A 16,456-nucleotide genomic window follows, 5' to 3' on the forward strand; every position below is an offset into this window, starting at 1 on the left:
GGACGCTACATCACCGCAATCCCTCTCTTGCTCTTGGTCCTCATCTTGTAAGTCACCTTGATTTAGCACCTGTGTGTTTTAACAGTTTCTTTATGACAATATTTAGCGAACTCCATGACAGTAGCAAAAGCACGGGGAAATAGCAGCACGCAAGTAGACTACAGATGCATGCTGGGCCGGGCATGCCCTGAGCTCGTGAAGTGAGCGCTACTGGAACGAAATTGGAGCGGGCGAGAAGGCCGACGCTCCAGCCTTTGGGAATCTCGCTCCGAGGCTCCAGTCAAATTGGGATCGCTCCACTCCCCTCACATACTCTGCTCCCTACTGTAGCTCCTCGCTCCACTCCGCTCACATACTCTGCTCCCTACTGTAGCTCCTCGCTCCACTCCGCTCACATACTCTGCTCCCTACTGTAGCTCCTCGCTCCACTCCGCTCACATACTCTGTTCCCTACTGTAGCTCCTCGCTCCACTCCGCTCACATACTCTGCTCCCTACTGTAGCTCCTCGCTCCACTCCGCTCACATACTCTGCTCCCTACTGTAGCTCCTCGCTCCACTCCGCTCACATACTCTGTTCCCTACTGTAGCTCCTCGCTCCACTCCGCTCACATACTCTGCTCCCTACTGTAGCTCCTCGCTCCACTCCGCTCACATACTCTGCTCCCTACTGTAGCTCCTCGCTCCACTCCGCTCACATACTCTGCTCCCTACTGTAGCTCCTCGCTCCACTCCGCTCACATACTCTGCTCCCTACTGTAGCTCCTCGCTCCACTCCGCTCACATACTCTGCTCCCTACTGTAGCTCCTCGCTCCACTCCGCTCACATACTCTGCTCCCTACTGTAGCTCCCATGATGCTCTTTCAAATACAGCCACTCCAATGCGTTCTGTACTGTATATATTTGAAGTTGCCTTTGTGTGAAGAGAAAATTAAGAGAACTCAACTGCTTTAAGACTAAAACCTTAAGAACCGTCTAAAGACTGAATTGAAGAGGAGGTATATGTTCTGTAGCTTTGAGGTTCAGCGCAATATGTGGTTTCTTCTATCCCTTTTCATTACTACTTTGCACATTGTGACCCAGGCCTTTTTTAAAATCGGCTTTTAACAAAGATATAAATACTGTGACTGCAGGTTTCTTACCATTTATCAGTCTCTTATCATGATAGAAACTAAAGAAGAACACTCCCTCATCTCCTGCTTATTCAGTGGTCCTAAGGTTTTCCCTTTGTTCATGGACGTTGCGTGTGTCTCATCGTCTGTAGATTGGATACAGAACTAAGAGCTGTGTGTCTCATCGTCTGTAGATTGGATACAGAACTAAGAGCTGTGTGTCTCATCGTCTGTAGATTGGATACAGAACTAAGAGCTGTGTGTCTCATCGTCTGTAGATTGGATACAGAACTAAGAGCTGTGTGTCTCATCGTCTGTGGATTGGATACAGAACTAAGAGCTGTGTGTCTCATCGTCTGTAGATTGGATACAGAACTAAGAGCTGTGTGTCTCATCGTCTGTAGATTGGATACAGAACTAAGAGCTGTGTGTCTCATCGTCTGTGGATTGGATACAGAACTAAGAGCTGTGTGTCTCATCGTCTGTAGATTGGATACAGAACTAAGAGCTGTGGGTGTCAGTCAGTTGTCTGGTTTGAGTCTGTGGTACTTCTGAGCTATTGTGAATATTTTTAAAAGAGGAACCCGTTGTTGTGAGTAAATACTGCCAGTTAAGATGAAGGCGAAATGACAACCCAAATAATTACTCTAGCTTTTAGCGAAAAGGTTATTTCTTAACTAGCTACTTACCATGTTTTCCAAATCACAGACTATTGGACTGTAGATATTATATTGGACAATGTTTAGGGTTGGATAATCACGGTCTGAGAATGAGACATAAGAAATAGTTCAGATGGAATGTAAGTAATGGCTTTAAACAAGGAATGTAAAGCAGTGTATTTGACTAACATAGTTGTATCACGGCAGGTCACTGACCTAATAGTATTACAGAATCTGACCAGATTTACAACCCAAACAAGTGTGAACAGTTCTAGGGGCTACATTATACAATAAGGATTGTGTTATATATATATATATGTGTGTGTATGTGTGTGTATATATGTATATATATATATGCAGTATGTAGAACATAAAACACCTTCTATATGTATCCCAATACTCAATTCGTCGGGGCATGGACTCTACAAGGTGTTGAAAGTGTTCCACAGGGACGCTGGCCCATGCTGACTCCAAGGCTTCCCACAGTTGTGTTAAGTGGGCTGGATGTCCTTTGGGTGGTGAACCATTCTTGATACACATGGGAAACTGTTGAGTGTGAAAAACCCAGCAGCATTACTGTTGACACAAACCGGTAGCTTGGTACCTACTACCATACCCAGTTCAAAGGCACTTAAATCATTTGTCTTGCCCATTTACCCTCTGAATGGCACACACACAATCCATGTCTCATGTCTCAAATCTTAAAAATCCTTCTTTAACCCGTCTCCTCCCCTTCATCTACACTGATTGAAGTGGATTTAACAAGTGACATCAATAAGGGATCATAGCTTTCACCTGGTCAGTCTAGGTCATGGTAAGAGCAGGTGTTCTTTATGTTTTGTACACTGTGTGTGTGTGTGTGTGTGTGTGTGTGTGTGTGTGTGTGTGTGTGTGTGTGTGTGTGTGTGTGTGTGTGTGTGTGTGTGTTAAATTCCGTAGATATCTTTTAACAATGTAGCAAACTATTAGTACCTACCAGTTGATATCAGTTTAACTGTTTTGGGAAAGTCTGCAAAATATGCAAATCTTTTAATTTATATATTTTACAATGCCTTTGACTCTGTAAACGCTGTCTAATTCCATTGAGTTTTGCCTTAACTTAGAATCTGCCGTCAAAGTCGATCGTACTGAGATCCGTTTATGTTAAGAGTGCCCTTATTTAAATGTCTTCGTCAATAAGTCTCGTTTTTGTCCGGAGTTAAACTGAATGTCTTGTTATAGTCTGTTCGTATATTGTCTAGTACACGATCTTGTCTTCCATTCAAAACGGCTGCTTGTCTTTGTGTGTTTGTGCGTTCTGTTAGTCAGTGTATTTCCATGTCTGTCTCTTCGTGTCTTTGTGCCTCTTCTTCCTATTTAAAAACTCACACCAAGGGCTTCTGTAGAGCTGTGTTGAAACATGGTCCTAAAGAAACAACAGGATCACTGAGAAATAAAACATATTAATGCCGCTAAAAAGATGTGTGGTCATGTTTTAATGTACACTACAATGCTTTTTCACACTTTGATAAGGATGCATTGGGGTCTTCCCTGCAACATTTGTTACCATGCCATAATTTGAACAAGCATTAAGCACAAATGAAGACTAGTATCCAAGTTTGAGTTCAGAATTCCTGTGCAGTGTATTTTCTGTAGGAGAGTATTAGCAGTATAGTACATCCATTCAGCAGAGTCAGTAGATAAGTATTCCTCTCTGTCACTCAGTCTTCTTCTCTGGCATAATGGTCCTCAGCTCTGCACCGCGGGCCTTGTCAATCACCTCCAGCTCACGGATTTTCTGGAAGGCGAGGAGCCACAAACAACCGTTACAAATGTGTGAGAGAGTGGGTGTACCTATGTGTGTTATTCCACGTTGTGTTCACCAGTGAATCTGTATCATCATCGAAACCGTACAATGTAAATACCGTTGTTTTTAGGTGTAGATTATTTTCCTTAAAGACATTCCTGTGACATGAGGTATATCAGACAACTTACCTGTGAGATCTCTGTGTTGATGATGTTGTGATACTGCTTCCCTTTCCCCAGGGCTGTCATCTCTTCCAGAAACTCCTTCCTCTCCTCAATCTCATCCAAAACTAGGAAAGAAACACAATCCTTAGAAAACATGCGAAGACCGTACATCAAACGAAGGAGAAACTCCTTAATCAAACACTGTTGGGACGGGGTTACAGTACAACCTACTGTTGGCAAATTAATTTATTAGTTTAGTAGAGTCATATGGAACTCAATTGAAATGAGGGGAAAGTTATGTGAGGAGGAGAGATATGTAGAAAACATGTTGGAGAGCCAGAGATGTGGACGACATGTTTCCCCATGGCCAGAAAGCAGTAACTCTCTCCCTCTCTGTGGTAAACCTCACCTTCCTGGAAGCGGTCCCTCTCCTCCTCTGGGCCCTGGTCCAGGGAAATGTTCCTGGGATGACTGGGTCTGGGCTCCTCCTGCCCCGTAGCTAGAATGTTCTGGAGCCTCCTCTTCTCCTTCTCTAAATCTCCTTACAGGAGAAGAAGTGAGGGAAAGAATGAATGCACATACATCTCTTATCCAGATCTCATAGAAGGAAAGGGAAAGGGGGATACCTAGTCAGTTGTACAACTGAATGCATTTAAATGAAATGTGAGAGAATGAAATGGAGGGAGGAACCTCTGTAAAAGAGGGCTCGTACACATAGGCCTAAATTACTTAATTTTTTTTACAAGAGCATGGTGGTACATTTGTTCCCGGGTGTCCCTGACCAACTATCAGTGAACTAGTTCTGATATCAGAAGAACAGGGCCTCTCTTTAGAATTCCAAACATCTCGGCCAGTTGAAAGGGGGTAGAGCTGAAGCAGAACGCGTACGTGTGGCACTGGGGCGGAACCTATCTCTGGTGTAGTTGTCCCCAGAACTACAATTGTCAGCGGTGCGCCTCAGGGGCTTGGCTGGAGTGCGGGTTGTGCTATTTTTTACGACTTTGGGTTTGGGCAGTGAGGGAGGAGCAGATGATGTGGGGTTGCAGGTCAATGGCAAAGCTGATCCTTCTGAAAATGCAGACAAACAAAAAACATAGCATTATCTTACCTTTGTTTGTCAAAATTATTCATAAAACTTAAATTAATGATAGGACTCAAAATAGAGCAACAGGTGTGGAGGAAGTTCAAGCAGTAAGTCAACATTACTTTCCAAAAGATGGATAACAAACATGTGACACTCACTCTTAAGTTTGTCATTGATCTGTCTTTGCTGGAAGTTGGTGAGTCTCGACTCTTGCATCATTACTGTGAAACCAGAGCACAGGTAGGCTTATTGTATGTGTGTGGATCTAACGCTTACACACACACACACACACACACACACACACACACACACACACACAAAGAGAGAGAACAAAACCCCACATTTCAGCATCTCCTGAATCTCCTTGCTGTACTGGGTCCTTCTAGGACAGTTCCACAGACCTCCACCAGCTTGATCACGAGAAGACGTATCCATCTGCAACGAATGACGGAGAAGTTAGCCAGCTGGCTTTAGATAACGTTAGCTGCTGCTGAGCAAAGACCATGGCAGATAGCAAAACGTTGCATGCTAGGAAGCTAAGATAACAAATTGCAAACATTTAATATATTTATCAAGACATAACTAAACAGTGTTGTATTTCTTACCATGGATTTCTATTTTTCTCAACTTTCTTGACGCTGACCATGGGATAATGATGACAGTGTCTCTTCCGGACATAACAGGCGGCTGCCATAGAAACCATAGGTCTTAAAGCCACGTGATGAGGCATTTGGCCTTGCAGTACAACATTGACCCACTAGAGGGAGGCAAAACCACAGATAATTGTACAAGGCATATAGAGCTATGGAAAAAATGAGGTGTTCATTTTTTTGCAATAATGTGTTTGAATATAGCTTACATTTTCAACGTCTAAGAATGAACCTTTTTTTAAAAAACATTTTGTTCTGTTTTCTATTTGTGTTTCTTGACTCAAGTATCAAATTGTGCGTTGTGAGACTGTCTAACTAGCTAAAACATTCATTTTTTACCCCATCATCTAGGTTGCTGACTGCTGTTGATTGCTTGAATCCGATAAATTTCGTAGCTGAACTGTGAAGTGCGAGCAAACGTAGAGAGGGAGGGAGACAGGGCACGAGGGAGTAAGTTAAGGGAGGGCATTTATGAAAGTCCATGTGTAAAGTAGGGTACTGACTGTGGTAGCTATTGGCCTTCTCACTGGCTCTCTCCCCTTTTAGCTCCCTCCCTCCCTCTCATATTCAATGGTTCTCTTTGTCTCTCTGAGTAACATGCAGCCTCAGCCGATTAAACGCAGCGAATTAGCAGTCAATTTTAGCCTGCCACACACACAAACAGAAATTAAACTGCTTAGGGGAAGGGTTTGTGTTGTGGGACAGAGATCTTGTTGTTGTATTACTGACTACATGGCAGTGATTTGATTTATTAGTGATGTTTGCAGTGCATCTGGAAAGTATTCAGACCCCCTGATTTAAAAATAAAAAATTATTACTTTACAACCTTATTCTAAAATGGATTAAATCATTCCCCCCCCCCCACATCAATCTACACACAATATACTCCATAATGACAAAGCAAAAACAGGTTTTGGGAATTTTTTGCAAATGTATTAAAAAATACAAAATAAATGAAATTACATTTACATAAGTATTCAGAGCCTTTACTCAGTACTTTGTTGAAGCGCCTTTGGCAGCAATTACAGCCTTGAGTCTTCTTGGGTATGACGCTACAAGCTTGGCACACCTATATTTGGGGAGTTTTTTCCATTCTTCTCTGCAGATCCTCTCAAGCTCTGTCAGGTTGGATGGGGAGCGTCGCTGCACAGCTATTTTCAGGTCTCTCCAGAGATGTTCGATCGGGTTCAAGTCCTGGCTCTGGCTGGGCCGCTCAAAGACATTCAGAGACTTGTCCCGTAGCCACTCCTGCATCGTCTTGGCTGTGTGCTTAGTGTTGTTGTCCTGTTGGAAGGTGAACCTTTGCCCCAGTCTGAGGTCCTGAGCACTCTGGGGGAGGTTTTCATCAAGGATCTCTCTGTACTTTGATTTGTTCATCTGTCCCTCGATCCTGATTAGTCTCCCATTTCCTGCCGCTGAAAAACATCACCACAGCATGATGCTGCCACCACCATGCTTCACCGTAGGGATGGTGCCAGGTTTCCTCCAGACTTGAAGCTTGGCATGAAGGCCAAAGAGTTCAATCTTGGTTTCATCAGACCAAATAATCTTGTTTCTCATGGTCTGAGAGTCCTTTTAGGTGCCTTTTGGCAAATTCCAAGCCAGCTGTCATGTGCCTTTTACTGAGGAGTGGTTTCAACCTGGCCGCTCTACCATAAAGACCTGATTGGTGGAGTGTTGCATAGATGGTTGTCCTTCTGAAAGGTTCTCCCATCTCTACAGAGGAACTCTGGAGCTGTCAGAGTGGCCATTGGGTTCTTGGTCACCCCTCTGACCAAGGTCCTCGATTGCTCAGTTTGGCTGAGTGGCAATACGTGGTTCCATACTTCTTCCATTTAAGAATTATAAAGGTCACTGTGTTCCTGGGGACCTTCAATGCTGCAAAAATGTTTAGATACCCCTCCCCAGATTGGTGTCTTGACACAATACTTTTTCAGAGCTCTACGGACAATTCCATCAACGTCATGGCTTGGTTTTTTTTCTGACATGCACTATCAACTGTTGGACCTAATATAGACAAGTGTTTGCCTTTCCAAATCATGTCCAATCAATTAAATTTACCACAGGTGGACTTCAAGTTGTAGAAACATTTCAGGGATGATCAATGGAAACAGGATTCACCTGAGTTCAATTTTGAGTCTCATAGCAAAGGGTCTGAATACTTATTTAGGTAAGGATTTTCTTTTTTTAAATACATTTGCTAAGATTTCTAAAAACCTGTTTTCGCCTAGTCATTAGTGGTTATTGTGTGTAGATTGATGGGGATAACAATTTCTTTAATCCATTTAAAAATAAGGCTGTAACGTAAAAAAAAATTGGAAAAGGAGAAGGGGTCTGAATACTTTCTGAATGCACTGTATATGTTGTGTTACTTGTTATTCTTTTACCTGATGCTTTTGTAGGACGAAATATATATATACTGCTCAAAAAAATAAAGGGATCACTTAAACAACACAATGTAACTCCAAGTCAATCACACTTCTGTGAAATCAAACTGTCCACTTAGGAAGCAACACTGATTGACAATACATTTCACATGCTGTTGTGCAAATGAAATAGACAACAGGTGGAAATTATAGGCAATAAGCAAGACACCCCCAATAAAGGAGTGGTTCTGCAGGTGGAGACCACAGACCACTTCTGAGTTCCTATGCTTCCTGGCTGATGTTTTGGTCACTTTTGAATGCTGGCGGTGCTTTCACCCTAGTGGTAGCATGAGACGGAGTCTACAACCCACACAAGTGGCTCAGGTAGTGCAGCTCATCCAGGATAGCACATCAATGCGAGCTGTGGCAAGAAGGTTTGCTGTGTCTGTCAGCGTAGTGTCCAGAGCATGGAGGCGCTACCAGGAGACAGGCCAGTACATCAGGAGACGTGGAGGAGACCGTAGGAGGGCAACAACCCAGCAGCAGGACCGCTACCTCCGCCTTTGTGCAAGGAGGAGCAGGAGGAGCACTGCCAGAGCCCTGCAAAATGACCTCCAGCAGGCCACAAATGTGCATGTGTCTGCTCAAACGGTCAGAAACAGACTCCATGAGGGTGGTATGAGGGCCTGACGTCCACAGGTGGGGGTTGTGCTTACAGCCCAACACCTTGCAGGACGTTTGGCATTTGCCAGAGAACACCAAGATTGGCAAATTCGCCACTGGCGCCCTGTGCTCTTCACAGATGAAAGCAGGTTCACACTGAGCACGTGACAGACGTGACAGAGTCTGGAGACGCCGTGGAGAACGTTCTGCTGCCTGCAACATCCTCCAGCATGACCAGTTTGGCGGTGGGTCAGTCATGGTGTGGGGTGGCATTTCTTTGGGGGGCTGCACAGCCCTCCATGTGCTCGCCAGAGGTAGCCTGACTGCCATTAGGTACCGAGATGAGATCCTCAGACCCCTTGTGAGACCATATGCTTTTGCGGTTGGCCCTGGGTTCCTCCTAATGCAAGACAATGCTAGACCTCATGTGGCTGGAGTGTGTCAGCAGTTCCTGCAAGAGGAAGGCATTGATGCTATGGACTGGCCTGCCCATTCCCCAGACCTGAATCCAATTGAGCACATCTGGGACATCATGTCTCGCTCCATCCACCAACGCCACGTTGCACCACAGACTGTCCAGGAGTTGGCGGATGCTTTAGTCCAGGTCTGGGAGGAGATCCCTCAGGAGACCATCCGCCACCTCATCAGGAGCATGCCCAGGCGTTGTAGGGAGGTCATACAGGCACGTGGAGGCCACACACACTACTGAGCCTCATTTTGACTTGTTTTAAGGACATTACATCAAAGTTGGATCAGCCTGTAGTGTGGTTTTCCACTTTAATTTTGAGTGTGACTCCAAATCCAGACCTCCATGGGTTGACAAATTGGATTTCCATTGATTATTTTTGTGTGATTTTGTTGTCAGCACATTCACCTATGTAAAGAAAAAAGTATTTAATAAGATTATTTCTTTCATTCAGATCTAGGATGTGTTGTTTAAGTGTTCCCTTTATTTTTTTGAGCAGTGTATATATATCAATGCATTTTCTCAAAATGTGCAATGAATTTCAATAGATTTCAGTTTTGTATAAATAAATTGCTTTAATAGAAGGACAGCGTAACATCAATAATATTTGTACATTGTTGTTTCTTGTAGACGAAAGCAGATGCATCAAATGTGTAGTATACAAAGTTTTAGAAACTATCCAGAAATGTACAAAATGGAGAAAAAAAAGCTAAACATGAAATAATTTTTTATAAAAACTACGAAGCAGAGAGGGTCAGTATAAAATGACTCCGTATAAATCACCTATGGAAGAAGAGGCATGTGGTGATCATTCACATTGCAGAGGGAGCCGAGAGGGACATTAAACAGGATACAGAAAAGGGAGATGCAGAGGGGAAAACCTATGTACATAAACTATAGCATGTGGCATTTGTTCTAAACAGCTCACTAATTCTCACTAAGACTAAATCTTTAGTTTAAAGCTGGCGAATTCTTCACGAAAAGATTTTGCTGACTTTGTACTTGCTGAGTCATGTAGATTGTTTTGCTTTGATAATTTGGTAAACAAATGGAATTAGAAGCAACCAGAGCGTACAAATGCAATCCATATCAATAAAAAAAAAAGTCCAGTGACTTCAACAATTGTTTTATTATTTATGAGTAGTATAAGCGAAATGTGTGCCATATATTCTCATCAAGGATATTAGAGCATGTAAAGTGTTATTGGCACATGTACATTGAGTTGAGGTAATGTGCTGCTTTCCAGAACTCTATGCTAAAGTGTTTCCAGGAATTCTCTTTCCCTCCTTGTTTTTGTTGTCCTTTTTCCTCATCAACTATGGTTTTTCACAATGCAACACATAAGGAGTCAAGCAGCATCCCAGAAGGTGATACCTAGTCAGTTGCACTACTGAACGCGTTCAACCCTGTCTTCCACATTTAACCCAAACCCTTTGAATCAGAGATGTGCAGTGGGGGCTGCCTTAATCGACGTCCATGGCGCCCGGGGAGTAGTTGTTGCAGGTTAACTGCCTTGCTCAAGGGCAGAATAGAAGATTTTTCCACCACGCCGGCTCAGGGTTTCAAACCGGCAACCTTTCAGTTACTGGCCTAACGCACTTAACGGCTTGACTACCTGACGCCCGTATACCAACGCATAAAGTAATTGGCCAAGTAAACTGACCTATTTGAAATAAAGATTTTCTTTCAAAAGCAGTGGTGAAGACATGTCAGTGTAGTATCGAACCAGAACATGTAAAGTCATATAAAAAATAACCAAAGAAATACTAAAACGTACATAAAAAAATACATAAAATGAAGTCACGCAAACATTTCCTTTAGTTTGGTTAATAGAATCAGATTATTTCAATCTAAAACAACCCAGTTCTGATAAACATCACGTTGTATTTGTCCTAGGCTGATAGCCTGTCGAAACCCGCTGAAGGCCAGTCCTTGCCGGAAATGTTACTCAATCCTTGTGATATAGGTAGCTAGGGTTGTAAAAATTCCATTAACTTTCCCAAAATTCCCCAGTTTTCCAGAAATCCCAGTAGGAGGATTCCTGGATATCCTGCTTCTTCCCTGCTAATTCCAGGAACTTCCAACCAGGATTTCTGGAAAACCTGAGAATTTGGGGAAGGTTAGCAGCATTTTGAAACCCTATGTGTATCCTTCTTACCACTACGGTATTAGTTCTGTGTGCTCTTGGCTCCTCATCACAATAAGCCCTCTTACTATACACTATGACACTCTGGTAGCTGGGATCCTGACCTTACACACTAAAACATGGCACACATTGGTTAAAGGTTTATTCTGATTGGCTATTGACCATTGGCTGTGATAGAAAATATACTATACAGTAAAATATTATAAGGATAGATACACTGTCAAGTCCCAATGAATCCCAATACAACATCAGTAAGATATCCATCCTTTGTTAACCCCCCCCCCACACACACGTTCAGTAGCCACCCTTCCAATCTTTGTCTTTCTTTATCCCTCTCTCAGGGTCGTGAGAGGGTGGTGTAGAGACACACACACACATCCAATCCCATGCATCTCAGTCTCTCTCATGGCCGTGACAGGGTGGTATAGACAGGCTGCTCCCAGTGTGTAGGACTGTGAGACTGGGCCACGCTGGAGGGGTCAGTGATGGTAGTGTAGAGGGGCCTCTGGCTGGGCCCCATGTAGGAGAAGGCTGAGTACAGCCCCGGGGCCTGGCTGGAGTGGGCGTAGTACGGCCCCGGCGCCTGGTGCTCCCCGTACTCAAACTGGGCCCTGGAGGGCAGCGAGGGGAAGGCTGATCCGTAGTGGGGGAGGCTGAGGGGGGTGTAGGTGACGTGTGTTCCTGACGAAGAGGAGGAAGTCTCTGCGTAGTGGCTCCCGCCCCCGGACTCACTCTTGATCTGGGCCTTGGTGGCGTCTGAGGCAGAGGGGGAGGGCTGTTGATGCTGATGCTGCTTGGAGAGCCAGGCGGCTGAGTGACCGCTGGCGGCGGCGAGGGCGTAGGCGTAGGATGTAGCGGAGGAGCTTGGTGTGGCGCCGCCCTGGCCGACCCCCGGGTGCCCGTTGGGCGGCAGGTACTGGTCAAACTCGTTGACGTCGAAGGGCTCGATGTTGGCCATCACGTCGTGGCTGATCTCGCCGATGTCCATGGTGCAGAAGTCGATGTGGGGTTTCCCGCCCGCTGATGAATGGCCCCCGGAGGCCCCCTCTGCTCCTACCCCCAGGCCTCCTCCACGGGAAGACCCCGAGCCACCTCCGCCCTCCCTCTTCCCCTCTGTCATCTTTCCAGACTGGAGCTCTGTCTTTGGGGTGGTGGGGGGTGTTGGCGGGCTGTGACCCTGACCTGGAAGGAAAAGGGAACATACCGATCAGCAAGCAATAGAAGTGAAACATTTGGAATGGAGACAGTAGTTCTGTTTTCTTCTTGTTCTCTCAGGTTACAGAAGGCCGTTTGGTACCAGGTGGCGTATTGTTTGCCCTAGCTAGTTGAAGTAGGACTTACTCATAGTATTGGGTAAATTCATTAACAAATAAAGTTGAACTCACCTGCAGGGTGGTGGTGATGATGGTGGTGGAGGTCGGCCAGGGGGGACCCAGCCCCTGTACTGTGCACATCCAGGTGGAGGGCCTTGTAATGGGACTGGGCGTGGCTGCCCTCCCCCTCTGCTCCCTCCCCTCCCTCACCATTGGTCCCCAGCTTGCCATTCTTGCGTCTGCGGGGCTGGTACTTGTACTCTGGGTAGTCCTTCTTATGTTGTTTCCTCAGTCGCTCCGCCTCCTCAATGAAAGGCCTCTTGTCACTCTCATTCAGGAGCCTGTGGGACAAAACATGGCCGGGAGGCAGGTAGCCTAGTGGTTAAGAGGGTTGGTCCAGTAACTGAAAAGTCACTGTTTGAATCCCAATGCTGACTAGGTGAATAATAATGCCCTTTACCAAGGCATTTAACCCTAGTTGCTCTGGATAAGTGTGTCTGCTAAATAACGTTAATGGTTATATAATATAGTGCCTTTCATTTCAGAAACATATTTAAAAAATACAGGAAGTAAATGTATCTGAAGGAAGTAGTTATGCTCCAATTGCACACAAACGCCAACAAGGCCTACAGGTAGCCTAAAGATGATCAAGTTCCCACGTAGGCCTATTCATATGCCCTGCCAATGCCCACCTCCACAGTTTGCCGAGTGTCTTGCTGAGCTCCGCGTTGTGCAGGTGAGGGTACTGGTCCGCCAGTTTACGGCGCGCGGCCTGCGCCCACACCATGAAGGCGTTCATCGGCCTCTTCACGTGAGGCTTGCTCTTGTTCCCGTTGTTTACGCGCACGGGCATGGGCACGAGCGTCCAGTCGTATCCGTCCAGCACCTGGCTGACCGCCTCGCGGATGCCGATGGGGAACCGGTCCATATCCACCTCTGACTTGGGCACTAGTCCACCGTCCTCTCCGCCGCCATCTGCGCCAGAAAGCCCCGTCAGTTGCTGCGACGGACCGGTGAGCGGGGAGTCCCGGCCGCCGGTGGCCCCGGAGTGTGCCGGTGACAGAGAGTGACCATCATCTGATCCCCCGGGACTCAACTCTGCCTCGGATAGACTGTGCTCCTCTCCAGACATTTTAATGTATAGGCTATTATCGATTGGCAACAAAAAATATCCTTGCAGGAAAATGTGGAAAATTTGTTCAGAGAATGTAAAACTTTAAGCTACAGCTGAGAGAGAGTCCAGACTCGCTCCTCTATATGGAATTATTCCTATATGCCACGCGTAAACCCATAGCCTACTCGTGCGTAATCGAATGTACCCAAATCCTGTCCTTTGCACTTCCCATTCACTTCCACCGATGTCGCCTGAAATTAATAATATAGAATAGAACAACATTAGGCAATTAACACATGTTACATTGGGCAATGAGGTCAGACCCCATTTGATAACTTTTTTCACGTGTTTTTTTTTATATTATAGACCTAAGCAGAGACTGTACCCAGTGGGAACAGACGTCAATTCAACGTCTATTCCCAGCGGATATTTTCATTACAATGGTAGGCCTAGAAATGACCGTTAGCGCTGAGACGAACAGAAAGGCATTCATACAATGTTTTCTTGTTTACAGTTATGTTAGGCCAGAAAATGTAACGAAGGATAGGCTAATATATGTCCACTGGAACCAATGTATAGGCTACATCATAAGAAGACCAACTTCTTCTTCACCGGTTCTTGTCATTTTATATCAGTCCATATGCCATTATAGGCTAATCATAGGAGGGTTTGCTTCACCCAAGATGCCCTATTTTCCAAAGAAACAAGGTTCATGAAGAAAACTGAACATTAAAAACTAACATCCTAAATGTTTCAGTATGTATCTTTAAATAATTCTGAGAATATGTATTTTACTGTTTTAATCCTATTTTAAGGCTAAAGCTGGAAAAGCCAGTAAAACTCAGCCCAACATCATCTTGGGAATTAAAAAAACCTCTTAGCTAATAAGATTTGGATATTTCTGAAATTCCACCCAAAAGCGTAAACAAATCTATTTTATGTTCATATGGAAAATAAAGTTACAAAACTTACCAATGCAGAGTTTATGAGGTCGCCCGTTCAACACGGGAGTTCGTGCGTTCCCCTGTCCACCAGTGTGGCGCTCGCCCTGTCCCCTGCCCCCTCGTTTGGTTTGCCCTTCAATGAATGGCCGCTCTGTATCGCGCACCGGAGCTTAAAGAGCGCCGTTGTGAGAAGGAACGAGAAAAAAAGTGATTGAAAGTGGAAAACATTCTGAGAGGCAGCATTCCAACACTGAGTCGACGCCACCCTCTTGCGCACACGCTGGACGCCTATTGGTCATTTAATATTCTCCGGCTTTCTTACTGGACGACGGGGTTACTGTTATTGCCTGTCCGTCAGTCACCACTAATATTTCCAATGAAAGGAGGTGAGATTTTACATCAGAGTGGCTTAAGTGACTTTACACTGGCTCTATTTAGGAACCAAATAAGGCCCGCTTTGTTTGATGTGTCGACATGTTATATTGAATAAATAAACTATCATGATAATACATTTGTGGTCAAAGTACACAAAATTTCACGAAAAATCTCCAAGGGATTAAAATACATAACGTCGTTATATTCATTATAACGGCATTATACAGTTGGTGAGGCCCTATTTGATGGAGTGAATATGTTACTCATATCTAGGTCATCGTTAACCCCAGGAAGATAATCATGAAAGAATTAGGTCTATGGCCTAAAAATAATTGAAAGTACTACTTAATACGTTTTTTGGGGTATCTGTACTTTACTATTTCTATTTTTTACAACTTTTACTTTTACTACATTCCTAAAGAAAATAATGTACTTTTTACTCCATACATTTTCCCTGACATCCAAAAGTACTCGTCACATTTCGAATGCTTAGCAGGACAGGAACATGGTCCAATACACACACTTATCAAGAGAACATCCCTGGTCATCCCTACTGCCTCTGATCTGGAGGACTCACTAAACACAATTTATTCGTTTGTAAATGAACTGTTCGAGTGTTCCCCTGGCTATCCAGAAATTAAAAAAAAACAAGAAAATCGTGATGTCTGGTTAACTTAATATAAGGAATGTGAAATGATTTATACCTTTACTTTGACTTTTGAAACTTAGGTATATTTTATCAATGACATTTACTTCTGATACTTAAGTATATTTAAAACCAAATACTTTTCCACTTTTACTCAAGTATTATTTTACTGGGTGATTTTTACTTTTGAGTAATTTTCTATTAAGGTTTCTTTACTTTTACTCAAGTATGATAATTGCGTACATTTCCAGTACTGCATGTGGCTGATATAATACTGAAAGATGACAAAAAGTGATATAGGGTAGAGTGAGTTGCTGGAGGAGTTGAATTAAGTCCAAAATCATCATCCCTATATTGTTGACCAGCAATAAGGGCCTTATGGGCCCAATCCTAAGGTCAATGTACGTGACCTTTCACCCCTATACTCTATGAAACACATAACTTTTCTCACTTCCGATATTCCTCTTCCAAATTGCTCTTGGACGTCCCTTAAAAATATTACATATGCATCTAAAATACATGTCAAGATCCAGAGTGTTCTGTGTGTAAGGTTGTGCTGTTGAGGTCGAATCATTCATGATGTTTACTGCATTAAATGTATTGTTACTGTAACTGGCTGTATACTATGTAACTTGTATGTAACTTACTTATAATCATTAATATGTCAGATATTTACAGTATATAAGTACATTGTCACACGTTAAGATAGATTAAGGGACTGAATATTATGGGCCCACACACACACACACACACACACACACACACACACACACACACACACACACACACACACACACACACACACACACACACACACACACACACACACACAGAGACTGCAACAATAACCGCCAGTGTTTCCCTTTTCCTTCTTATGTTGAATCCATGTCTCAGTTTTCTCTCTCTCCCTTTCTCCCTCTAGTCTCTCTCTTCTTTAGCCTCTTTGTTGTCATCTCAGGTGAATTGTAA

General features: G+C 44.1%; 2 protein-coding genes across 2 annotated transcripts; both read right to left on the reverse strand.

The window, feature by feature from the left end:
• Positions 1-3,216: 3,216 nt before the first annotated feature.
• On the reverse strand, positions 3,217-5,556 carry cssa12h22orf23 (chromosome ssa12 C22orf23 homolog). Its single transcript, XM_014130688.2, has 7 exons — positions 5,410-5,556; positions 5,146-5,239; positions 4,963-5,025; positions 4,609-4,788; positions 4,130-4,261; positions 3,745-3,845; positions 3,217-3,547 (listed from the first exon to the last, which is right to left on the reverse strand). Exons 1-7 carry the CDS (start codon positions 5,410-5,412, stop codon positions 3,467-3,469), a joined length of 654 nt encoding a protein of 217 aa, XP_013986163.1. The 5' UTR covers positions 5,413-5,556; the 3' UTR covers positions 3,217-3,466.
• Positions 5,557-10,059: 4,503 nt separating this feature from the next.
• On the reverse strand, positions 10,060-14,667 carry LOC106564554 (transcription factor SOX-10). Its single transcript, XM_045691118.1, has 4 exons — positions 14,495-14,667; positions 13,101-13,773; positions 12,481-12,749; positions 10,060-12,277 (listed from the first exon to the last, which is right to left on the reverse strand). Exons 2-4 carry the CDS (start codon positions 13,538-13,540, stop codon positions 11,499-11,501), a joined length of 1,488 nt encoding a protein of 495 aa, XP_045547074.1. The 5' UTR covers positions 13,541-13,773; positions 14,495-14,667; the 3' UTR covers positions 10,060-11,498.
• Between the last annotated feature and the right edge of the window lie 1,789 nt (positions 14,668-16,456).

The sequence above is a fragment of the Salmo salar genome, chromosome ssa12 (assembly GCF_905237065.1).
Source record: "Salmo salar chromosome ssa12, Ssal_v3.1, whole genome shotgun sequence".
Lineage (NCBI taxonomy): Eukaryota > Metazoa > Chordata > Actinopteri > Salmoniformes > Salmonidae > Salmo > Salmo salar.

What these genes read in the sequence shown, in the direction of transcription:
- cssa12h22orf23 (XM_014130688.2), bottom strand. An exon ending in GTTCCGCCCCAGTGCCACAC is followed by an intron (nt 4,262 to 4,608) that starts GTACGCGTTCTG and finishes TTCTCCTGTAAG; the next exon opens with GAGATTTAGAGAAGGAGAAG. An exon ending in GAGGGACCGCTTCCAGGAAG is followed by an intron (nt 3,846 to 4,129) that starts GTGAGGTTTACC and finishes TTTCTTTCCTAG; the next exon opens with TTTTGGATGAGATTGAGGAG.
- LOC106564554 (XM_045691118.1), bottom strand. Translation starts at nt 13,540, where the DNA reads ATGTCTGGAGAGGAGCACAGTCTATCCGAGGCAGAGTTGAGTCCCGGG. An exon ending in ACACTCGGCAAACTGTGGAG is followed by an intron (nt 12,750 to 13,100) that starts GTGGGCATTGGC and finishes TTTGTCCCACAG; the next exon opens with GCTCCTGAATGAGAGTGACA. An exon ending in TCATCACCACCACCCTGCAG is followed by an intron (nt 12,278 to 12,480) that starts GTGAGTTCAACT and finishes TTTTCCTTCCAG; the next exon opens with GTCAGGGTCACAGCCCGCCA.